Genomic DNA, 26028 nt, shown 5'->3' with positions numbered 1-26028 from the left:
AAATGTCAAACTTACCTTGTAAAAGTACTTGGCAAGTCTTCACCTAGTTTCAATATGCTTTGAGCTACAAAAAGAACCGTGTCATGTTAGCCTATATTAGGTATTTCTGCTTCACACTGATCTAAAAGGACTGTTGGCTACTAAAATAACAGATCAGATGAAAACTGCCATAAAACCCTCCTGGTTGGGGTACTTCTCTTTTCTTCTACCATTTTTGAAGTATTTCCCTGTCTCTGAGCCACACAGGCCTCTCTCTTTTGTCTCCCGAGGTTACACTTCACAGAAGGCTGCAAAGAAAGATTCTCCCCCCCCCTTGGACTACAGTAATCCCTTGAAGTAAACTATTGAGTGTCTCCAAACCCCATGTTTGTACAGCTTAAGCTCCCTTCTGCTGTGAAATCACATAGATCTTTCCACCTTTGCTTAGATTCCTACACTGTGAATCACAACAATACTTCAAGCAACATGGATGTGTGGCTACAGTCAGCTCTTCTTTCTCTCTCAACCACACATAGGGTTCACATACTTGGATTGACTGCTATGAGCTTAATTCCACATCCCAGATAGTTATACTATACCTCTCAAACTCCAATTTTCACTTTAATGGGATGCATAGCTACTCTAAAGGTATAGAGGCACTCTGCCATGTCAGCAAAACTCTCTGAATTGCCATTGTGTGGCTCTCTGCCCTAATTAGGGATGTTCCTTTAAGGGTGTTGAACCTAGGTAAGCTCTCCTTCAGCAAAGGAGTGAGAGACTGGAAAGAGGAGTTTTCACCTTATGTCCAGGTTACTTCAGCATGTATTCAGGTTCAACAGGCTCCATTCACACCAATATATCTAGGGGTACTTGTCTTCTGAGCTCATACAGGAATTCACACAAGTGATATAGACTTTTACACTCAATGGCTGATTGTTAAAACCTTATACAAATTTTAAAATACAGAATAAAGGTAGCAGTTAAAAGATTCATAATAGCAATGTTAGCTTTCCATGTTCCCAGATTCAAATATCAGCTATGAAGTCTTTTAAGATGGGAAGCCAATTATGCTTTGGAAGAAACACAGAAGCCAAAACCATCTGTCAGCAAGAACCCTTTGTTTTGATACAATTCAGAGGAGTTTGGGGCACTCACTGCACTTGGTTGCTTTGACACAGAATCTCACTTACATGGTAGTCCTCCTATACACACACCGAAAAATCCCCATTGGTTACCATTCCAAGTCCCCAAAGCCCTAAGATGGGAAACCTATCCTGTGTGAAAATTTATTTACCTCATTTATACTTCATCTTTCTCCCCCATTAGGAAACAAAGTGGCTTACATTATTCTCTTCTCCATTTCACCCTCATACCAACTCTGTGAGGTAGGTTAGGCTAAGTGTGTGTGACCAGCCCAAGGTCACTCGGTAAAGTGGACATGTGATCCTGGAATCTCTCAGATCCTAGTCCAACACTCTTAATTTGACCAGTGAATGAAGCACTGTGGTGAACAAGCACATTTTTGGTGATTTAATCATATAAAGGTACGTTTCGTTTGTGCCAATCTGAATAAGAAAAAAGGAGGAATAAACCATTTGTCAAATAAGTTATAAGAAGCCTACATAAAGTGTACTTAGTTTCTCTTTACAACATACAATAGATGCGTCAGAAAACCTGATAATGCAATCATAAACAGAGTTATACCCTTTTCATCCTCTTGATTAGAATGGGCTTAGGGGGTTGCAACCCTGCTTAGGATTTCATTGTCTGACAATCTTTTGCACAAATGTCCTTAAAATAATATTACTGATAGTGCAGAACTCAAGAGACTTTTGACTGTTATACAGATATTAAAAGAATTGTACATAGTGTGCAGAATGTAAACTACCTGAAATCTTCAAAAAAAGGATGGTGCACTGTGCTCCTTTGAATACATACACAGATGTTAGGACATATGTTCATTAAAAATGAATTACAGCAGCCCCACAGGATATAGTCAATAATGAAAACCAGTTCAGGATGACACAGAAGAGCCTTAGTCAACCAGTATTTCTTCTAAGTGTTGCTTGACCTGCAAAAGAAGCAGAAGTACAACTTAATACTCACAAGATGCATTCCTTTTTTGTAACTCAAAGCCGTATGGCAGGGGAAAATTCTGGTACCATCTTAATATCCGGCCTCCGGCTCTTCTTTTCATTCAGGCACAGGCAAGCAACTGAATACATCTGTTCCACTGATGTGAGGTTCCAATCACTTATCTTCTCATCAATGTAATCTTCAATAGTGATTTCTTCATCTTCTATTTCCTCTTTGATACTCAGCTGTGAGGAAGCAGCAATGGCATTACAGTGATTTGAAAGGATATAATCTGCCAAACACCCATGAGAGGGTGACAACAAAAGGAAAAGGGAATTGCATCAGAATTGTAAGTGGATAGCATTATGGAGTAGCTAATCCCACATGCTTTCCACTATTGCAGCATTATACAATTGTAACAGCTTTTGATGTCTAGAGCTGTCTAGGGAGACAGGGCAACCTGCTAGGATATTCAGCAAATTATGGTCAGGTTCCCTCTTTTAACCCTTATTTTTCACTATTCCAAGTTAGTGACCAGGCCAGCATATTCAGATATTCCAGTTTGTCTTGTCTTCTTTCCCTCTCCTTCCAAAAATATATATGTGGAAGAAGGTATCATCAAGCCCAGACACCAAGGGTGTTTTTTGAAAGTGGCATATTATAGAAAGAAACATACTTGCTTCATATATATATATATATGATTTAAGTCCGGTCCTTTCTACTTGCATGTGCTCAAAACCTATCCCACAAATTTCAAATTAACATCTTAATGGGAAACTATTTTTCATAATAAATTTAGAATGCTTTAAAGCATTTTGCTTGCACTTCAACATTTTATTTAACTATCAACATAAGTGTCTGAAGCATTCTTTCAGAAGAGTAATTTCTGAGTAATCTCTCACTAACATTTGGAATCCTGAAAAGAGTTATACTTGCCTAAGTTCACTGAAATAAATGGACTTAGACAGGTGTAATTGTTCAGGATTCCATCATAAGGGTCTCTTCTTAATCTTTAGCAGTGTGTAAGAAGTTATTCCCCTATGTAAAGTCAGAGATCACAGGAGATGAGTTCATACTATGGCACCTTCCCATGGCCACAGTCTCAGTGCCAGAAGGAAGGAGAAACTCTGGCTTTTCCATACAACTTCTGCTGTCACAAACAAAAGTAACATATGTAGAAGCCAGTAGTTCCCATACCACTGAACTGATCCTTAAAAAGCCCCTTTAAATCTGTGACCATGAGTTACATCCACTAATTTATTCAACCAACACACTCCAAAGAGAATTTTAAAAATACCAGAAGATGATGAAGCCAGTATTAAATAAATATGGATAAGGCACCTAGAAACATTTTTTTGCCTAACAGTACCCACTGAACTTAACCATGAAACGAGCACTTAAGTCCTTCCAGCAAGAATTTTTGCTAGGAATTTTCCAACACAATGGAAAGTTCCTAGCAAAAGACCAGCTTCTATCTTTTTGTTCTCATCCCCTCTAGTCAACCCCTCTAATGCAATGGAGTTCCAAACATTGCCTATTCTTGAACAACTAGATGTTGGCTTGCTGTGAAATTTGATAAACATCTATAACAATTCTACAATACCAGTAACTGTGGATCCCGGTTTTCATCCATGGGTTTAAGCCCTGTTATCATTTCAAGTAACACCTAGAGGCAAAACAATGCAAAAAAAGGGAAAAGGTCAGGCAAAGTACAAAGGTGAGAATCTACAGCAACAGACTGTACACTAAAAAATGCATTTTAAGTTTGTATGCTGACATTCTCCCCTTTCTCACTTTTCCCAGCTTAAAATCAAATTAAATATACATTACGTTTTCCTCAAAATAATAAAAGCCCAGATTTTTAGAAGCAAAGCCAAATACTATTTATGCCATAGCTTCACTCTTGGTTATAAGACTTTTTCACCCAAGCTTATGGAAACTGTATTCACAGCACAACTGAATAATTTATCAGATTAAGGAAGCTAGTTTTTTCAAATTAGGGCCCAAAGTAATGGTTCTGCAGGAAATCCTAGCTTTATTATTTAAAACAGGAACAAGGGTCAAAGACGCTGTGCAGAAACTGGTGAGGCAAAAATAAGCAAGTGTATGAAACAGGTTCACACTTTATATTGGGGAAACAGAAGGGGATGGGTTAGGTACCCCTTCCCCAGACCGAAATCACTCTCTGAGCACTATAAAAACCAAGAGATCCTTATCACAAATTTTCCATGTCATAACCAGTTTAGTTCTTAGAATATTCATTGAGACTGAAGACTGGAAGTTTTTGTTGTTTATGTGCTTTTTAAAGAAATTAAGTACTGGGGTAAATGTATTCTAAATGTAACCCAGTCTTGGCGGGTCTCCATTGTCTTTGGTGTTCAGCAACACTGCAGTACCGAGTTTCTCTTATAATAACATTCTGTGAACCTGTCAGGAAGTACTGAATGGAAGGTACATCTGCATTTCCTTTTGCTACTCCCACAAGAGACTGCATTTTTGTGCTTCTCAAGTAATGGTATCTCAACACAGTTTGATAATCCCTGGCCAAGAGTCCTCAGGTTTGCAGGAATTCTGAGAAACCGATACACTGGATCCAGGTTTGTTTACAAGGAGATTTTTAATAAAAAATTGAAACTTACAGAAGGTGCAGGCTAAACTTCCATCAGCTGGTCCTTGGGCATGTGCACACACAGCAAAGCTTGCTAGAACCCGAAGACCACATGCATAACTAAAACTACATATCTTATACTCTAAATGCTGACTACAACTAAAAGGAAACATCTTTACTACTTGAAATGGTTTAGGAGTATCGAAAAATTGTCACCTATTCCTTATCCTGTTTTTAAAAATATATAACACATTAAACTGGATGTGATGGAAAAAAAGAACCAGCAAGATTTAGTGTTACGTCTGACCCAAGGATATCAAGGTTTAGATATACTCTTCAGTAGGAAGTTCAGTGAGAGACCCTGGACAAGCTGAGCCTACCTCACAGGGCTATTGAGGACAAAACCAGAATAAGCCTGATGTGTCAATCCAAGCTGCTCCTCAAAAGGCAGACAGGACGCATGTGAAAAAATGAAGTACATTCACACTACTTATTATACCTGGCCCAGTAAGAAACTAGGAGTTGCCCTATATTATAACAGGTTGTACACTATGATAGACATCTCTGACCAACTTTGTACTTCCAATAGATTTTCCTAAATAATGGCATCTTAACAATCCACATTCATACTCATATCCCTGAGGTGTTTATGGCTTTGCCCATTTTTGGCATCCTTTTCTTCTATGCTTCTTGTCCTCTATGTACTAAAATTCTTCATTCTATTTTTCATTTATAATACCATATTTACAACTTTGAGGAAGAGAGACTTCTACAACTCTTCAGTTTAGTTTTAAGAATATTTGGTCATACTCATGTATTTGGTTATTAGACCCAGAGCTGCACAAGCAATTTGTGGAATAATACATCCCCCATCCGCAGTCCACTAAGCTCCAGGTGCCTTTTCAGCAAAGGGGATGAAGCAGAGGTATAAAATACAATGGGGGAGCCAGCCAAAATCCAATCCTTTTCCACCAAAGTGGAAAATGATGTTACGGTAGCACCTTTGTAACCAGTTCCATGTTATTGCCAATGTTAAAGTATCTGGCTTTAAAAACGTGAACAGTACGTCTAATATGTGAAACTCACAGGCATCTAGTTATCTAGCAGTGGCACCAATAGTTTTGGTGGCACCATAAGGTGCATGGGAGGAAAAGAGCTAGCTACACAATGTCTTCTGCTGTGGCAACTGCAATCACTAGCTGAGTGTTCTGGAACAACAGAAAACAAGTGACCTGAGAATCAGATTAACTTAATTTTGAACACCTAGTAAGAAATGGAGCCAAGTGCAGGTGTTTCAAAGGCAATACTCTTCCCCTTCCTCCTCTGCAATGTCCAGTGGCACTTCCTCCTTAGGGACTTTGACTCAGCTGGTAAATTTAATTGGAAACCATAAATAAGATTATTCATACTTGTTTCTCAATATTTTCTTCAGTATCGAGGAATATGAAACATTTTTCAGAAGTTAATACAACTAGTACTTTTTTTAAAAAGGGAACTCTTCAAAGCTGACTTTAAAAACAGATTTTTCTTTTCCTTATTCTCAATATTGAAGTACCGTAATAGCAGTTGCAGTTAATTCCTACTCACCACACCAAAGCTGAAAATGTCCATTTTAGGGCTTATTTCTCCACGCAAAGCTTCTGGTGCCATATACGCAGCCGTCCCTACTATTCTGTCTGTTACAACTGTATGCGTGAACCTTACTGATGCCCTTGCAAGTCCAAAGTCAGAAAGTTTGGGTACCAGCTCCTTGGTCAGTAAGATATTTGCACTGAAAAAAAGAGAAAGAAATCCAGAATATATTCACTGCAGAACAGCTGATTCACTAACCAGTCAAAAAAGCAGCAGCAACATTTTTTCTTTTTGCTTAACTGACTGAAGTGGAAGTTATTTTACAAGTATCCAAAGAAGGGAACTCTGACTTTTGAAAGCTTATGCCCCCAATATCTTGTTGGTCTCTAAGGTGCTTTGAATCCAGCTGTTCTACTGCAAACTAACACTGCCACCCTCTGTAACTAAGACATATTTGTCACTGATACAAACAAATTAAAGAGGATAGTTCTACAGTTTTCAGAAATGAACTTTCTCCTGTAACTCTTTTTTCCCCAGATAAAAAATTCTTTATTGAATTAAAAGTTAATATTACAATAAGATTTCATTCAGTAGTATGACTTAATTTTATATAAATACAAGAAAGAACATTTACAAAGTAAAAATTTAAACTAATACATATACACAAAATTATATATGATTGTCAGCTGAACTGAGACAGCATTGAGGTATATTACAATTTAATGGATATCTGGTGTTTTAGTTGATTACCTTAAGTTGATTATATCTTTTGACTAGTAACCTTGTTTTTCATAGAATTTTCCCACCCTTTTAATCCCTCCCCCCAACTTCTATTACAGTGTTTTCCTTCAATAATTAGATTTGGGAGAAACTCTGAACATGTCACAATGGCACCAGAAAAATGGGGAGAGGGTAAAAGAGAAATTTAAAAAATATGGGTGAAATAAAGTTGGGAATATCTGACTTTTAAAAACTGTTAAGTTTTGTAGGCATTACCTTTTAACATCTCTGTGAATGTGGTTATTTTCATGTAAGTAGTAAATGCCACTGGCTGCACCTTGAGCAATGTTACACCTTGTTCTCCAAGGAATCGGTGCTGTATCATCCTTATAAACGGGAGAATGAATGTAAGTATTTCCATTCTACTTTATTTTTTCTCCACTAAGGCTGCTTACAATAAATACTAAAATCTATACATAAATTCAGCATAGAGAAGTAACAGCAAACAAACAGATAATAGCAGTCCTAAAGTAGGCTTAGGAAACAAGAACCAATATTTGTGCTCTACAGTTCCATATGGGCTCCAGTGTGGACACAATGCCCCTATCCATGAAGTATATTTCTTTCACTTTAATAAACGATAACTCCATATGCAGAGTTGTGACCCACCTCCCAAAAGGGACATCCTTGCAGCTCCTTTGCTGAGATCACAGACAGACTAGTGATCCCCAATATAGCACCCACTGATGTGGGATTCTCCGTAACACCTTTCCCCCCAATATAAACAAGCAATCTTGCATTTCCTCCTTTTTACTGAAGCAGGAAATACTTCAGGAAACCCCAAGAGACCTCTTTGTCTCCAGAGACTATCTGTTCAGAAACAGCTGCCTCAATCACAGAAGAATGATTAGCTTAGGATCTCTCAACCTTTGAAATTGGCCTTCATGGCTGCCATTATGTGGTGGTGCCCATAACCCCTGCTCAAATTACGTTCCCAGATTCAACAAGGAAGCCCTCGTTGGGATTCCTTGTTGACAAAATTGGTTGAATTTTTTTCATGAAAATATCTGTCTTTTATGCATGTAGTAACTAAGTGTTTCACTTACCAGACAAGCTATTCTGTCAAGTAGTGACCCATTTGGCATATAATCATAAACTAGACAAGGCTGGTCCAAGTCGCTTGAAAAACCAATCAATTCTACTAGGTTCTCATGCTGACATCTGAAAATATAGAAAAATTTATTAGAACTGGGGTTCCTGGGATTCTCAGTATTTTATATCTTAACATAATAAGGGCAGAAAGATATCTGAAGAATCAAATCACAGTATTACCCAGCAGTATTTACATGAATTGTACTCCATCCATTGGGAACTTCCCCTTCATTAAGAACTGAGTAAGTCACAGCACACAAAATTCATAAATGTATACAAAGACAGGACTCCTTATAAATTATCCCAAGAAAATTATGCATAAATTGATAAATGGAAAACTATTGATATTTACTCTGACAAGCTGTTGAAACACTTAAGACTGTGACTCTCAAAGCCTTTTATTTCAAAGTTGTATTGGAATCAAGTGACCTTGCCTTTTAGAAAATACAGAATTCAGCATAGAAATGGCTTGTGGAGGGATGCTAATGTACCTAACAGCAAGTAGATTTTGTGCAACAGGATTTTAGATAAGTATTCAAAAACAATATGTACTTTATCAGAATCTACAGATTAGCAACACAATCACCTGAACAGTATTACATGAAATCTAGTGATGTTACTGCTACTATTCCTAATTCTAACTAGGACATTAGGAATGGTGATACTTCATTCCAACTGGGATTCAATGGATCCTCACATCCAAGGTTTCATTTCAGCAGTATTTCACTGAATTTCAGTGGAACTTCAAGAAGGAAAACCCAAGGAGAGAACGCATATCTGCATAACCCCAAAGACACTAGGGGGCAATAGAAACTCTTTCAAAACTACCATTTTCTGTTTTTAAAGCATATTTAAAAAAAAAGATTGGCACACAAGAGAGCTATGTTTAAAGGGTTTATCTGATTTGTTTTGAATAACAGCAGAGGGATATGCTTCTTTGGGTTGTTGATGGCCATATTGGAGACTGTTAAGCAACCACAACAATATAGCTGAGCCATGGTGGGAAGTGGGGTGGACCTGAAGGACAAAACAGTCCTGGAAAACATCCCATCCCCTGATGAAGGAGGACTTGTTGGGGACAGGCCCAGTACAACCACCATTAAACCGAGCCAGGTTTTTTACAGAAAGAGAAAGAACACTGAAGATGGGAATAGGTAAAAGCAGATTGGCTGGTGAGTGGGGATGACAGAAGGGAAAAGGGGAGAGGCTACTGGAGCTCTAGAGAAGGGAAATAGTACGGGAGTTACACAGGGGGAAATGATGCACCTTGCAGGTCCCCCATTTCTAGATTTCTCATATGAATTGTAGTGCTGGAGAAGACTCTTTTCAGAGTCCCTTGAAGAAGAAGAAGATCAAATCAGTCAGTCCTAAGGGAAATCAACCCTGAGACTGTTCTCTGGAAGGTCAGATGCTGCAGCTCAAATACTTTGGCCACCAAATGAGAAAGGAGCACTCACTGGAGAAGACCTTGATGAGATAGTTGAACAGTGTTACTAATGTAACTAACATGAATTTGAGCAGACTTCAGAAGATGGTGGAAGACAGGAGAGCCTGGTGTGACTTGGTCCATGGGGTCACTGAGTCAGAATCGACTGTGTGACTGATCAACAACAAAAAATATGAATACTGTAGTTCCATAAAACTGAGTAAGGGAGAAACAATCAGAATCCTGTACAGTTTACATGTTCAAAGCTAAGATTTCCACTGCACTTTTAGAAGAAGAAGACTGCAGATTTATACCCCACCCTTCTCTCTGAATCAGAAACTCAAAGCGGTTTACAATCTCCTATATCTTCTCCTCCCACAACAGACACCTCCCTGTATTAAGCATATCTCACTACTTACTTTGCCATGATCTTTATTTCTTGCTCAAACTGCTTCTTCAGGTCTTGAAAGCTTACATCAGCCATCTAAACAGGGAATTTTTAAAAAATTAACTGCAGACTCAGAAGTTAAAGTATGGTAACTGAGAGGACAGACCAGTTCCAGACCAACGCCTATGACTTGAAGACATTGTACACAAATAATGTTGCTGCCTGATCCAGTTCTTCCCGGGGAGGGGGGGGGGGGGAAGCAAGCATAGACAGCTTCAAGAGGGGATTGGATAAACATATGGAGCCGAGGTCCATCAGTAGCTATTAGCCACAGTGTATGGTTGGAACTCTCCATCTGGGGCAGTGATGCTCTGTATTCTTGGTGCTTGGGCACAGTGGGAGGGCTTCTAGTGTCCTGGCCCCACTGATGGAGCTCCTGATGGCACCTGTTTTTTTTGGCCACTGTGTGACACAGAGTGTTGGACTGAATGGGCCATTGGCCTGATCCAATAGGGCTTCTCTTATGTTCTTAAAACGGGCTGTGTAAATTGCACAGATAGATTCTTCTGCATAGAAGTCTTTCAGCACCATATTGAGGAAAGCTGGACTGAAATGCTGAATTCTATGCAATTCTTTAAAGAGCAGGGGCCAAACCTTGAAACCTCAACTGCAAAGGAATCAATTAAACAGAGGGTTCAAATAACCCATGATTATACCATCCTTCTTACAATAGCCAAAAGAGCTAACCGCCTTTGCTGCTGGGAATTAGATAAGGCCTACTCAAAATCTGGCATTTGGGAATGGTAAATATTTTACAACCTCTGCTTTTTTAAGGTTATAGGGTATCTTTGTCCCAATAGCTGCTTTTGAGAAACTTATTCTGGATTAAGGTGGGCTACATTCTTCTGTTGGATTGGGTTTGGTTGGTTACGGAGTTCAGTGCATTGGGCTAATCCTCATAACCCTTCCATGACTTCAATTCTACAGTTCTGAGCAAGATACAGAGTATTACATAAAAGCAATATACACAATACATAAATGGAGACATTAAAATTGCTGACAACCTACAGCAGAAAGTTTTTTCACTGCCACGGTCCTGCCATTAATGCATCCTTTGTATACAATTCCAAAGCCTCCTTCGCCCAGTTTGTTACCACCAGCCGATACCATTCGATCATCAAAGTTATTTGTAACACTTTGCAGCTCATAAAACAAAAAACTCTTTAATCCTGAAACGAAATAGGAACTTTTCATGTGGCATCTCCATTTCCTTCTAATTATCTATAAAATTATTTTGAATGAAAACATAGCAATCCACTTCCAAGAATTCAGTCCCAGTACGATAAATCCCAGCCATGATTAACAGCCTTAGAGATTTGTCTTCAACAGATGGCAGTAAAGATGGGTGAGCTGGGGGAGGCACCTTGGATTCCAGCTCAAACAAACTTGATTTTTTAAATAAGTCAGAAAGCTTGTTTTATTACAGGTGAAATCAGAGCTCTCTGAGAACTCTGAACACAAAACCAAACCTGATAATATCTTCAGAAATGTCATGGGGTTCTAGGCACACCCCTGAATTCCTCCTCTTTTCCCTCTCCTCTCCTTCCTTTTGTTGATGGGGTGGAAAGATGAAGTAGCTGAGATGGGCAAAAATACTTGCAGAGTCCACTATCCCCCTTTCCTATCAAATTCATTTCAGGAGTAGTACCCAGAACGCTTGATAATTAATTAGAATCCCAAGAATTCATTGGAGTGGAGAAAAAAAAAAGGGGGGGGGGAGACACTTCAAGTATTTTCTCTCCTTTCAGTTACCATTCATTACCCCCTCATTGCCCAACATCAACAGAGCAGATGGATGAGGTGGAAAGGGGATAGAGAAGGAATCTTTGGCTCATATTATCTACCCAGGCTCTGGGGATCTTGCATCTGTGAGACTTGCCTCACTTTAGATCTTCGCTTCCCAAGCTGCTGAAGTTCATACCATGAGACAAAGGCAAAAACTTGGATTAGCATTTTTCCCCAATTATGATCAAAAGAAAGCAAAATGCAACTAAGTCAGCTCCTGTGTATTAGTACACAGATCACCCAATCTACCAACAAGTAAAAATACAGAATATTATTTTGGTCCAAAGAAGCAATGGAAAAAGAGAAACCAATTAAATCTCAAGAAGTCCATAAACATTGTCCCAAAGTCCCACACTTTCAACTTGTTTCGCCTGTCTTCCAGAGGCTTTGCCCCCTTACTGGTTTCTTCTACTTCTTCCATCCTTCCTGGGCAATTGTACTCCCTTTTTGTCCTCTCCATTGCTTCTCTTTCTTCCTTTGCCCTCCCCCATCCTATAGCTAGTTCTTCTCTCCCTTCCCTTGCTTTCCCTCCCCCTGCTACTGCATCCTCCTCAACTAACCCAGCTATGTCACCTATCTCACCTTCCTCTCCTGCCTACTTGCTTGCCAGCCTACCCACCCTCCAAGCCCGCTCAATCTCCATCCAGTTCACCTGCAACACTGCTGCCACCTCCCTCCCCCCATCACCAGCACCTTCTGGTCTCTTTCACTTATTTTGACTATTTATAGGGTTGTCAAATGACCTTCAAAATAGTGTTGGAGGTCTCATTTTCCCCCTGGTATGTAAATGTTCTTCTATCTTTTTTTTTTTAATTCCTTGTTTGGGTTTTTTTGCCAGTCTGAGGAGTGACACAGATTTGTACAAATGTCTTCCAAATATGTACTTGATCCTAGCATGTCAGTTTTTCAATCCATACCTTAACGTTCAAGTTCAGAATTAGATATGATGGGAAGTACCACCTTCTTACCTGAGTCATTCAAATGAAAAGTGTCCTCTTCCATCACTAAGCTACAAGAAGCCACAGTGAGGTGCCCATTATCTGGAGTCAAGAGTGGTGCTACTGATGTCACTTGCTTTTTCTTTAAAGGAGTTTCTAGGTCATATGTTGGCACAGCTTCTGGTAAAGGCAATGTTACTGTGGCATCATCTGTCATTCTTACAGAGTCTGTTAATAAAATAAAAAGGAATCCCAAAGAGTTTGGGGTTGGAAATATTGTGCAACACACATATCCCAAACTAACAAATAAAATATTTGGAATACATCATGCTGTAATGGTGAACTGGATATATCTTCACAACTTAATGGTGCAATTCAAGCATGTGGCTCATACCATTGATACCAGTGAATCAGAGGCCCTGTTCACACAGCGTGTTGAGTCCGGGTTAAACTGACCCAGTTCTGTTCCAAATATCTTTGTTCCGGGTATTATCGATCAGACTGCAATTCGAATGACTCCACGGTGAAACCGTCTTCTGCCGTCCACATGATGGCACCGTGCGGTTCTTTTTTTCCTCCACTATTATGCGCATGCACACATTATGCGCATAGGTTAAATCATTATGTGGTTATGCACACATCGCTAAGTAGTAAAAAAAAAATGGCGACTGTAAACCAGATGTCTGAGGCTCCTTTTGTTCTGGGACAGCCTTCAGACATCCGGAAGTTGGTTAATATTGCAGCAGAACTATCCAGATGGAGAAAACTACGAGATGAAACCGGAGAACTCAAAAAACACTGCAAAGGAGCAGGTAACAAAATAATCCGGTTGCAAGAAGGATTGGGGGAGCTACGACGAGTTAATACCGGGAGGCAGATGTTGCTGTCTGATCAGCCACTTTAAATCCGGAAGGAAACAGCAGCGACATCTGATTATACTGTGCGTCTGAACAGGGCCATAAAGTACTAGAAATATGCATCTAGGCAAAATTGTTTGATAGCTGTCTGGTAAGGAAAATTTACAACCAGAAAAAAAACATGATGTATTTTTTATGTTCCAACCAGATAAAAACATAAGATCCTGCTAGATCAGACTAAAGATTTATCTAGCCCCAGCATCCCTGTTTCCTATAACAGTTAGGCAGATGCTTCCCTGTGTGTTCCCAGTGTAAGTACATAAGACAAGTGGTCCAACTGATTTGGCATCCTGTCTCACACAGTGGCTGGCCAATTACTCCAGAGGGTCAACAACATGTCATACAGGCAAAGGCCTTCTCTTGCTGTTGCCTCCTGACACTGATATTCAAAGGTTTACTACTTCTGAATGGGGAGGTTCTTTATAGTCACCATGGCTAGTAGTCACTGATAGACCTATCATCCATGAATATATCTAATCTGCTTTTAAAGCCAATTCTGCCTGTGGCTATCACTACATCCTCTGGCAGCAAAGTCCATATTTTAATAATTTATTGTGCAAAGAAATATTTCCATTGTCCATGCCTGAATCTACTGCCCAACTGGCATTCTGATATTTTAACACATATTGCTTCAGAACATGGTAAATAAAATACAGTCCCCTGTACGTGCCACATGCTCAGGTAATGTTAAAACAATCAGAACTTACAGTGTACAGAGTCAAAAAGCAAACAAAAATATTGTAATATCTTATTACACGGCAAAACAAAATTGACCAATGTAACAAAGTAGCTTACATGCCTATGATATTGGTGAACAGCTTTCAGCACATGAAATAGTGATAAGAGCATTGGCTCCTCATTACAAGGCAACCTTGAGGAAGATTTTCTGATTTGAAGCAGTCTTCTTGGATCCAGATGTGTCCTTTGTCACATTACACAGCTGCATGAGATCTGTGAATAAATGTTTTTGCTGTGAAATTAACAAAGGAATGTATCTCTTTAATTTGATGGGACTTTTTGAATGTTTCAAACAAACTGTGATTCTTCATGAATTTTTTTACATTGGAATTGGTCAATTAATTTGCACTTGTAATAAGATATTGCAGTGGTTTTGTTTGCCTGTTTAGATAAAACAGCTCACAATTGCCTTGATGTCTTGACAGTGAAAACATATATGTGGCTGGAGAATTTTAGGGGAACCTGGTGCTTCAGGCAAAGAAGGACATGTTAGACTTGTAAGCACTTTCTAGGTTCAGCAGCAGAGCATCTGTTTTGCACAGAGGATCTCAGGTTCAATCCCTGGCCCCTCCAGTGAAAAGGATCATGGTTTAACTCAGGGATGTCAAACTCATTTGTTATGAGGGCCGGATCTGACAAATGAGACCTTGTCAGGCCAGGCCTTGAGTGTCATAAAATGTAATGCCAGGTAGAGGAGATATAAACTTTATGAAGGACACAAACACAATTAAAGATTTTTTAAAAAACTTAAAACATGCTTAAAAGATTAGCACTCTTGCAACATTTTGCTTATTTAACAGTCTCTAATAACTGACACTTCTTGGTCTGAATCATTGCATCAAAATCTGGAGACAATGTTTGTGCTATAGCAATCTTGAGTATGCTGTTCAGGTTTGTATCTACTTTTGATTAACCTACTTTTTATTACTTTTTAACCTACTTTTGATTTACTGATATTAATTACAGAAATCTCATGGTAATGCTTTGAGCCTAAGACCCAGAGGAAAATATGAAATGGCTGGGCATTGTGAGTTTTTGTACATAAGTTGCTTCATGTGCTGGTCAGCCAATGGAGAAAATAGAGACTTTGCTCTGTTGCTCCTGTGCAATTGAGCAAGCCTGGCAAAGCAAGCTGTGATGCAGAAGGGAACAAGGGACGGAGAAGGAAGCAGACAACAGTGAGTTGCTCACAGGCCTAATAGGAGCCCTCCAGGGGCCTTATCTGGCCCACGGGCCGCATGTTTGAGATCTTTCACATCAGTTAAACCAGGGGTGTCAAACTGAATCCCTGGAGAGCTGTTGCTAGTCAAGGAGGGTCTGATTCAACATAAAAGTTTCATGTGCTTTCTGTGCCTGCCTTGGAGGTTTCCTGAGTTAGGAATTCACTGTCAAGTTCTATTGTTGTTTATCATATTTTTGTCAAATAAAATGTGTCACTGCAGATCTCTGTAACACAAAGTCAATTTGTGCCATGGCTACATCTTACCCACTGAACTACATCATAACGTCCCTTAATCTTTTATTTAATGTAAATACAAAAATAAAACAAAACTTAACTTATTCATCAGGCTTTTGTTTCTCATGACTACTATACAAAGACATTCAAACAAAACACAAGTTCAAATTTCATACAAGCCACAGATTCTGTGCAGATCAAAGTTACCTGGAAGCAAAAGGCTGGCTGGAGTTAAGAAATGATTTCTGATCAGCAGGTCCACCAGATCACTAACTGTACAGTTTAGCGTCCCCCAGTCATAAAGCAATTCACAGGTGGGGCTCTTTCCCACTTGTTTTAATGCTTCAAATCTCCTAAAAAGCTCAAACATATTTATAATCAGAGGCAATGAAGAAGCATATAATATTCATCATGTTTAAGGTTTAAAATAAAACCAAATCCTTCTCCTGGTTCTCATAACACATCCCTTTTAGCAGTAATTTTTCTGCTAGATTCTATATTCTAGAATGTTATTGCTTTCAAGCAGAACATATTCAGAATCATCTCACAATTTTGGGATAACTAACTAGTGTTAAAAGATCCAAAGTGTGTCTATGTGCATATTTCCTCCCTCTCTCACTCACTACAAATGTGAAACAGCTTTAAAATATTTGCACTGGAACTCTTGCCATAAAGTGCTAAAAGAAATTTTAAACAGATCTTCATATCTTATGTAAATGGAATCAACCTCCTTTTCACAACTAGATGGTGAAGGAAGAAGAGAATGTAGATAAAACATGAGAGTCACAACACTTTTGTTTGCCCTTGCATAGCAACTTAAGCATGCCACCACTCAAGAAGATATGTAAAAGACTGATTCTAAACAGGGCAAGTGGGGACATGCTTGAGGAAGACAACTTAACCACTTTCTCATGGACTCATGCTCTCCTTGCATCAGGAGAGGAGAAACGCAAAAATCATCCTGCCCTGTTTTTTTTTTAAATTACACCTGTATTGAGAAGTTCATATTTATATTCCATCATAAGTAAACACATAAGTAAAAGCAATGTAGCATGTAAGAATGGCACAATAGGATCCAGGCCAAAGGCATGTTGAGAAGCTGTAAGGTGTTAACAGTATGAAGAAAGCAAGCAGGGAATTACAGCCTACAAGAAGAAATAATGCCATGTGAGAAAGTACCTGGCAAAGATGAAACTTACAGGAAAGAAATACTGTACTGTATTTTCTATGAGAAAGTAAAGAAGATTTTAAAAGTAAATGTGAAAAAAATAAAGGACTGTCTTTGAAAAAGATTCACCATTACACAAATCCTATACAGAAGAGTAATAATGTGAATGCTATCAAAGTTTTAATACTAATGTAAAAGCATTTTCATGTCATCAAACAGACGTATCAACTCCCCAATCATTCAATTAAAATATAGTGAGTGCTACCTTATATGCATTTGGTTGTATCTGTCTGTACCAGATGGATTTTTAATGTCAACTGCTAGTTTCTTCCATCCTTCCTGTGGATCAATGAAATCTGCCAGTTGCCTCATCATGCCATAGCCAAGGCAGCGGACATATGTTGAAGGAGTTATGGAAGTGTTCATCTTTGAGTCCTACAAAATGTAAATACAATCTGTTTTCAAGCAGTTCAAACACTCCTTTTGTCATAGCTTTACCTTTATGTGAGACTTTCACAGGTCTCTGAAGGAGGGGACAGCAATTCATAATTCCTCTATGCTTGAGCATGTTTTGAACAAAGATTAAGCAGTGTGTACTTATTTACAAAAGCACTCATCTTGCCCTTAAAAAGAAAAAAAATACTGCTGGTTCCCTTCCCCATCATTTGGTTTATTTTCTTATTCACTACAGCATCTCTTTTTTCAATTTTTTTTTTTAAAAAACAATTGCTTCTCACTCCCAGTAGCTGTTGAATTGGAGTTACTAAGAGGGAAATCATTCCCCTGTACTGAGCCATCTCGAAATAAATACTTTTGAACCAGAATTCCTGTTTCATTCTACTCATACCACAAGCACAAACCAGAATTGCTAAGTAGGCTGAACCAGCAAGTGGCACAAGGTTACATTTAGATGCTTAGAACACACTACTCTTCATTATTAACTGTAACATATATTCCCAGAACACCAATGTTTACAGATTCCCAAAATTCAGCACACTGTTAGATAATTTTGAAAATAAAACATCTGAGAGAAATAAACCACTAACTGGCGAACATAAGGAGAAACGGTGATTCCTGGATATAAGTTATATCGGAAGGATAGGGAGGGAAGGGTTGGAGGTGGGGTGGCTCTGTATGTCAGAGAGGGTATACAGTCCAGTAAGACTGAGGTCAAAGAATTAGATTCCATTTCATTTCATTTCATTTATATCCCGCCCTACCTCACCGAAGCGGGCTCAGAGCGGCTTACAACACAGAGATTCTAACAATAAAATTCAAATTGTAAATACAATAACAATTTATATAATTAAGAGATTAAAACACATTAAAAATCAGTAGAAATGCTTTGGGTTGAAATAAAGGGCCCAAAAGGAAATTTAACTATGGGAGTTTGTTATTGCCCACCAAATCAAAAGATAGAGGATGATTATAATATGAAGAAAGGATTAAAGAACGGCTAAACGTAAAAACTGTATCGTAACAGGTGATTTTAACTACCCGCAGATTGATTGGATCAATATCTGTTCAGGTCGAGAGAAAGAGATTGAGTTTCTAGATGCTCTCAATGACTGTGCTATGAAGCAGATGGTAACAGAACCTACCAGGGGTGGGGCGATCCTGGATGTGGTCCTAGGTAATGCCCAAGACTTGGTGAGAGATGTAAAAGTGATCGCACTGCTTGGGAGCAGTGACCATAACGTTATTGATTTCACCATTTGTATAAATAGAGAGTTGCCCCAAAAGACCAGCACAACCACGTTTAACTTTAAAAGGGGTAAATTTTCTGAGATGAGGAGGCATGTGAAAAGGAAACTGATAGGAAAGGTAAATACAGTCAAAACCCTTGGGGAAGCTTGGAGGCTATTTAAAACTACAGTCCTAGAAGCTCAGATAAAATATATACAAGTTAGGAAAGGCACAAACAGGTATAAGAAAAGGCCTGCATGGTTAACAAACAAAGTAATGGAAGCTGTAAAAGGTAAGAAGGACTCCTTTAAGCGGTGGAAAGCTAATCCAAGTGAGATTAATAAAAGGGAACACAGGCTGTGGCAAATCAAATGCAAGACTGTGATCAGGCAGGCAAAAGGGGACTATGAGGAGCATATTGCAAAAAACGTAAAGACAAACAATAAAAAATTCTTCACATATATCAGAAGCAGGAAACCAGCCAGGGAGGTAGTGGGGCCCTTGGATGACCAAGGGGTAAAAGGATTACTGGAGGATAGGAAAATGGCTGAGAAGCTGAATGCATTTTTTGCCTCCTTCTTCACTGTGGAAGATGAGAAGTGTTTGCCTGCTCCAGAACCACTTATTTTGGAAGGGATGTTGAAAGACCTGAGTCAGATTGAGGTGACAAGAGAGGAGGTCCTACAACTGATAGACAAATTAAAAACTAATGTCACCAGGTCCGGATGGCATACATCCAAGAGTTCTGAAAGAACTCAAAGTTGAACTTGTGGATCTTCTGACAAAAATATGTAATCTTTCATTGAAATCTGCCTCCGTTTCTGAGGACTGGAAGGTTGCAAATGTCACCCCCATCTTTAAAAAGGTTTCCAGAGGAGATCCAGGAATTATAGGCCCGTCAGTCTGACTTCAATACCGGGAAAGTTGGTAGAAACCATTATCAAGGACAGAATGAGTAGGAACATTGATGAACATGAGTTACTGAGGAATTCTGGACTGTTTTAATGCTGTTCAGTTAATGTTTACTGTTTTATATTGTTAAATTTAAAGGCTTTTAACCACTGTATGTTTTTATGAAATGTTGTTAGCCGCCCTGAGCCTGCCGAGGTGGGGAGGGCGGGATAGAAATAAAATTTATTATTATTATTATTCTCAGCATGGGTTCTGTAAGGGAAGATCTTGCCTCACTAACCTGTTACATTTCTCTGAGGGGGTGAACAAACATGTGGACAAAGGAGACCCAATAGATGTTGTTTACCTTGACTTCCAGAAAGCTTTTGATAAAGTTCCTCATCAAAGGCTCCTTAGTAAGCTTGAAAGTCATGGAGTAAAAGGACAGGTCCTCTTGTGCATCAAAAACTGGCTAATTAATAGGAAGCAGAGAGTGAGTATAAATGGGCAGTCTTCGCAGTGGAGGACGGTAAGCAGTGGGGTGCGACAGGGCTCAGTACAGGGTCCCATGGTCTTTAACTTGTTCATAAATGATTTGGAGTTGGGAGTAAGCACTGAAGTGGCCAAGTTTGCAGATGACACTAAATTGTTCAGGGTGAGAACCAGAGAGAATTGTGAGGTACTCCAAAGGGAACTGTTGAGGCTGGGTGAGTGGGCGTCAGCGTGGCAGATGAGGTTCAATGTGGCCAAGTACAAAGTAATGCACATTGGGGCCAAAAATCTCAGCTACAAATACAAGTTGATTGGGTGTGAACTGGCAGAGACTGACCGAGAGAGAGATCTTGGGATCGTGGTAGATAACTCACTGAAAATGTCAAGACAGTGTGCGATTGCAATAAAAAAGGCCAACGCCATGCTGGGAATTATTAGGAAGGGAATTGAAAACAAATCAGCCAGTATCATAATGCCCCTGTATAAATCAATGGTGTGGTCTCATTTGGAATACCGTGTACAATTCTGGTCACTGCACCTCAAAAAGGATATTATAGCATTGGAAAACATGCAGAAAAGGGCAGCTAGAATGATTAAAGGGTTGGAACACTTTCCCTATGAAGAAAGGTTGAAATGCTTAGGGCTCTTTAGCTTGGAGAAACGTCGACTGCGGGGTGACATGATAGAGGTTTACAAGATTATGCATAGGATGGAGAAAGTAGAGAAAGAAGTACTTTTCTCCCTTTCTCACAATACAAGAACTCGTGGGCATTCGATGAAATTGCTGAGCAGTCGGATTAAAACGAATAAAAGGAAATACTTCTTCACCGAAAGAATGATTAACATGTGGAATTCACTGTCGCAGGAGGTGGTGGTGGCTACAAGCATAGCCAGCTTCAAGAGGGGTTTAGATAAAAATATGGAGCAGAGGTCCGTCAGTGGCTATTAGCCACAGTGTGTGTATATATGTGTGTGTGTATATATATATATATAATTTTTTTGGGCATTGTGTGACACAGAGTGTTGGACTGGATGGGCCATTGGCCTGATCCAACATAGCTTCTCTTATGTTCTAAAACACTGCCCACTTTTACTAAATTAACTGAGACATAAAAGTTTTCTTAGAAAGCAAAAGCTATTTATCCCCACCCCACTGTAAAGACATACCAAAAAAAGTCACTTAACAAAGCTTGGTTACTCTAGCCCAAGTAACATCTAACCACCCTACACCACTCAAAGTAAACATAGCTGTTTATATGTATTAGCACCGTAGGGAGTCTAATCCGACTCCGTATCAGAGGGTGGGGGGGGGGGGGTAACCCCGTTACAACAAAATTGAGCAAGGATCCAAGTGGCACATTAAAGACTAACAGAATCAATTTCAGTATCCAGTCTAGGAAGTTAGATGCATCTGACGAACTCTGCTCGGACTAATGAAAACTATGCTGGTTTGGAATAAATTGTGCCAGTCTTTCAAATACCACTGGACTTCCGCTTAATCCGGATTACTGAGTGGTTGTGAAGACACAGCCGAACGGTGGAAGTTACTTCAGGTTAATAAATCTGCAGGAAAAGACATAAACTTTTGTAAAAGTTATAACCACCACCACACACCCCCGCCTAGGAAAAGGGAAAGCTCTTCCTAAGGGAAACTCACCCGCCGCGCCGCTCTCGAAGCCTGCAAAAGGGAAGCCCCTTCCACCAGCCAACATCCTCATATTGCTTAAACTCGGGACTTTCCCATTTTCATCCCCTTTAATTCTACTCCTCCCCTTTAAGAGTTCTACACATGCGCAGTCCGTATCCCCTCTTAGGGCTTAGTGCAACGGGAAGAAAAACGAGGCCTAAGTTCCCGCAAGGTGAGAAGCCAGCGTATCCAAGCACTTCATGCCGTGCTTTGCCTGTGTGTCCTTCCGTTAGAGACCCCGACTGTCCCTCTGTGTCCTAAGCGTGATCTCTCTTTGGGGCTGGTCCATAAGGCATATTCTTATTGGAGTTTTGTTTTCACGCTTCGTCGCCGCTGTTCTATCTCGTGTTCCTCCAAGTTTCGCCTCCCCTTCTAATGGGGAGAAAGCGATATGGTCCGACTTCCGCTTTCCCACGCTTCTTGTGTGTTGGATGGTACAGCCCTTGCCCTTTGTTGTGAATGGGAATAGTGCTGTTATCTCTATAATGCGCTTAGTGCCCGAGCCCCACAGCACGCCGTATCATTTATTTCTGCGTGAATGTGCAAAGCAGGGGCTCGCTGCCTGCCTCTACGGCCTAGGGATGCCAGTCGCCAGGTGCCGGCAGGGGTCCTTCCCCGGTTTTTAGGGCGGGGGGGGGGAGGCCCGTCCCCCGCTTGAAAAGAGTGGTTGCTGCTGGCTCCTGTCTTGCAAGAGGCAATTTTTCCTCTTGCAAGGAGGGAACTCACGGTGCTTGCTCTTTCCAAACCGGTGCTGCCGGTTCCTACCTTGGAGGAGGCGATTTTACCTCTTGCACATAGGGTTGTCAGCCTCCAGACGGGACCTGGAGATCTCCTGCTTTTACAACTGATTTCCTGCTGACAGTGATCAGCTCCCCTGGAGAAAATAGCAGCGTACCATGCTGAGGCTTCTTCCCTCCCCAAACTCCACCGTCTCCTGGTATCCACCCCAAAGTCTCCAGGTATTTTCCAACACAGAGCTGGCAACCCTGTTTGGAGGGCAGGAGCTGTCAGCCCCCACTTTTCCCCCCAGCCATTTAAAGGGATGTTTTCCTTTAAATGATTGGAGAAAAGGCGGGTGGGGGAGCTATGTGGGGATGCAATGATGTCACTCTGTTGGAGTGGGTAACCGGAGAAAAGCACAAAGGAAAAAATCCCAACGAAAAAACCCCACGGACATAAATGCTCACAGGAAAAAAGCCCCCTTAGAAACATGCCCACATGGAAAAATGCCCACACAGGGAAAAGCCCATACTGAAAGATGCCCCCATGGAAAAATATGTAAAGCACCATAGATGTTTATAATTGTAGATGACCATTAATAATATTTTGTAGTTATTTTAGGATTAAAATAAGTCATATTCGCATGCAGCAAGAAGTGACCATTTTGTTATCAATGAACTTTATTAAGAAGGAAAAACAATAACAGAAATCAAACTCTACATAGAAATATATATTTAAATAAAATTAAATACTTTAACTTTATTAATTTACAATTTGTCAGACTTTTTAATGTTAATACATTGTGGTACACCCAGTGACCACGACTAAAGATTATCTAACCCTAATAGTAAAAGCAACATTTATTTAACAACAAGAAGAAGAAAAATATAATGCTTCATTGCAAATTAGCCAATCTCTTTAAGTAACTAAGTTTATCTTACACCTGCTCATATTGTTGCACAGAAGTGGCAACCATGTAATGTAGTGCCTCATATTTCCTCTTTTCCTCTAGGCAACCTCCCTGTCCATTAGCCAATGTTAGTTTCCAGGTTCCTCTGCAGTCCATCGATTAGAGACCACACACTGGGATGACTGAAATGGAACAAGGAATTAAGAGCATTGTGCCCCCACAACAGTTTATCTGGAATCAATAGCTTCATTATTTCAGACTTTCTATTACAGGTGTCCATGTTCTTTTTTTGAAGTAAAATGTGAATACGTGGTGGATATGAATTACCCACCTTGGCATGCCATGTGTACAGTTGGTAAAACATATTTGGTACTTTATCAAAGGTGCCATCTCCATAGATGGTATCTTTGTTTAATTCAAGCATAAGATCTCTATCACCTAAAACCAGAATTCTGTCTGAATTTTTCCACACCAGAATCATGAAGTATCAGTTGCCTATATTTTTCAAGAATGTCAAAAAGTATGGTTTTTGAGTTAGGCAAATTACTGCCTCCTCTATGATAGCTTCTCTTTCTTAAATAACAGAAGTAGTTAAGGCCTCATAGATCTAAGAAGCTAAGCAGGACTGACTCTGGCAAGTATCTGGAAGGAAGAAATCAATATACATAATTGGAATTAATTGAAAAATGGTATAATGGAGAATTAATCCACTGGTATCTTGGGCTCTGGGAGGGCTGTGTTTTGAGGTAGATGCACCAGATTTGCAGCATAGCATCCAGTGCCTCTCCCCAAATATCCTCCAAGTTTCAAAAAGATTGGACCAGGGGGTCCAATTCTATGAGCCCCAGAAGAAGGTGCCCCTAGCCTTCATTATTTCCTATGGAGGGAAGGCATTTAAAAGGAACGTGGTCCCTTTAGATGTGATGGCCAGAACTCCCTTTGGAGTTCAATTGTGCTTGTCACAACCTTGCTTCTGGCTCCACCACCAAAGTTCCCAGATATTTCTGGGCTTGGCAACCCTATTCCCTATTCCATGGCAACCCTATTCCACAATTATAAACATCTATGGTGCTTTACATATTTTTCCATGGGGGCTTTTTTCCATGAGGGCTTCTTTCAGTATGAACTTTTTTCTGTGTGGGCATCTTTCCATGTGGGTTTATTTCCATGGGGGCATGTTTCCATGGAGGCTTTTTTCTTGTGAGCATTTATGTCCATGGGTTTTTTTCTTTGGGCTTTATTCCTTTGTGCTTTTTTCCTAGAACCCCAGAACACTCCCCAAATCCCCTTCCTGGGGACAACACTGAACCTGGCAACCCTACCTGGCTCATAGGGGGAAGACAGCTGGTTTAGAAATTGGGTTGCATTGTTTTAAAAGAAGAGTCTTTGGACAGAAGCTTCCCTGAGCAAAAAACCTTTCACGTCTGTTAAAATGTTGAGTGTTTCTGGTATTTCCTTATAATGTGTTTTAACTCACTAAATTTTATATAAGCATTGAATAAGATTCTTTCATTTGAATTAAAATGGAATTTAAATACATTCTGGTTAAGGGCTTATATTGAAAAATTTGTTTTGTATCTCTTTAAATAAGATCAGTACTGTAATTGCATGAGGAGGTTGTTGAATTGCAAGCAAGGTGTTTAGGAGGACAGATCTCTCCTAATTTAGTTACTTCATTTATTATCCACCTTTTTCATTGAGACTCAAGGTAGAGTACACAATTAAAAACAATAAAATAACAGTATAACATATAAAACCAACACTGTAATAAAACTAGACTGCAATATTAGAGAACAATGTGTTAAAACAATAAAATATAATAAACAATGCAGCAAATATGGACTGTATAAGAGAACAATGTAATTAAACAGTATAATGTAATACAATGGAAATGACCTAAAATTTTATAGCCATTAACTCCAGCCCTTTATAAAATTTCCAACCTGACCAATACTGTTTTATTGCAATGCCTGAACAATTCTATTTTATGCATTCTACAAAATGATAGAAATATGGGTGCCTTTGTGTCTTCTTGAGGCAGGCCATGCCACAAGATGGGAGCTGCAACAGAATGCTCAGTAAAGGTAACGGTAGTCCCCTGTGCAAGCACCAGTTGTTTCCAACTCTGGGGTTACAGTCGCATCATGACATTTTCACTGCAGACTTTTTACAGGGTGGTTTGACATTGCCTTCCCCAGTCATCTACACTTCCCCCCGACAAGCTGGACGCTCATTTTACTGACCTCGGAAGGATAGAAGACTGAGTCAACCTCAGTACCACCACTGAAAAAGCCCTTGCTTTGGTCACCACCTTAGTAATTGTAGTAATCATTGCTGGAAGGGATGCAGAGAGCAGGGCTTGGGACAAGGATCTTCACTGGCAGGCTGGATAGTACAGGAGATGACAGGCTTTCTGGTATCCTGGCTGCCATGAAGATAGATTCAGGTGGGGCAGACATGTGGAAAGGTGGAAAAAAGCAAATAGAGGGGGGGGGGAGAAAGAGAGAAGCAGAGCAGATAGGGAGGGAGGGGGAAGAAACAGGAGGGGAAAAAAGGAAAGAAGAGAAATTGAGAAAGAAAGAAAACAAATAGATGGGAAGGAAGGAAGGGGGAAAGAGAAAAAGAAGTGGTAATAAAGCAAAGAGTTGGTGAGGTGGAA

At 39.8% G+C, this 26028-nt stretch overlaps 1 protein-coding gene across 1 annotated transcript; it reads right to left on the bottom strand.

The window, feature by feature from the left end:
• Nucleotides 1–1487: 1487 nt before the first annotated feature.
• IRAK4 (interleukin 1 receptor associated kinase 4) lies at nucleotides 1488–21911 on the bottom strand. Its single transcript, XM_060244942.1, has 12 exons — nucleotides 21710–21911; nucleotides 17249–17418; nucleotides 16023–16168; nucleotides 12735–12932; nucleotides 10990–11150; nucleotides 9953–10017; nucleotides 8062–8176; nucleotides 7232–7341; nucleotides 6251–6434; nucleotides 3659–3721; nucleotides 2142–2300; nucleotides 1488–2050 (listed from the first exon to the last, which is right to left on the bottom strand). Exons 2-12 carry the CDS (start codon nucleotides 17407–17409, stop codon nucleotides 2015–2017), a joined length of 1398 nt encoding a protein of 465 aa, XP_060100925.1. The 5' UTR covers nucleotides 17410–17418; nucleotides 21710–21911; the 3' UTR covers nucleotides 1488–2014.
• Between the last annotated feature and the right edge of the window lie 4117 nt (nucleotides 21912–26028).

Source organism: Heteronotia binoei, chromosome 8, assembly GCF_032191835.1.
Source record: "Heteronotia binoei isolate CCM8104 ecotype False Entrance Well chromosome 8, APGP_CSIRO_Hbin_v1, whole genome shotgun sequence".
Lineage (NCBI taxonomy): Eukaryota > Metazoa > Chordata > Lepidosauria > Squamata > Gekkonidae > Heteronotia > Heteronotia binoei.
Note: the sequence above shows the minus strand (reverse complement) of the source record. Positions and strands in the feature narration are given on the sequence as shown.

Bases quoted from the DNA above. Each gene is read 5' to 3' on its own strand.
- IRAK4 (XM_060244942.1), bottom strand. From the start codon at position 17,409: ATGAACACTTCCATAACTCCTTCAACATATGTCCGCTGCCTTGGCTAT. The intron at 11,151-12,734 runs GTAAGAAGGTGG...ATTTCGTTTCAG, and splicing joins TTTTCATTTGAATGACTCAG to GATTAAAGAGTTTTTTGTTT. The intron at 2,301-3,658 runs GTATTGTAGAAT...GCTTCCTCACAG, and splicing joins ACCGGGATCCACAGTTACTG to CTGAGTATCAAAGAGGAAAT.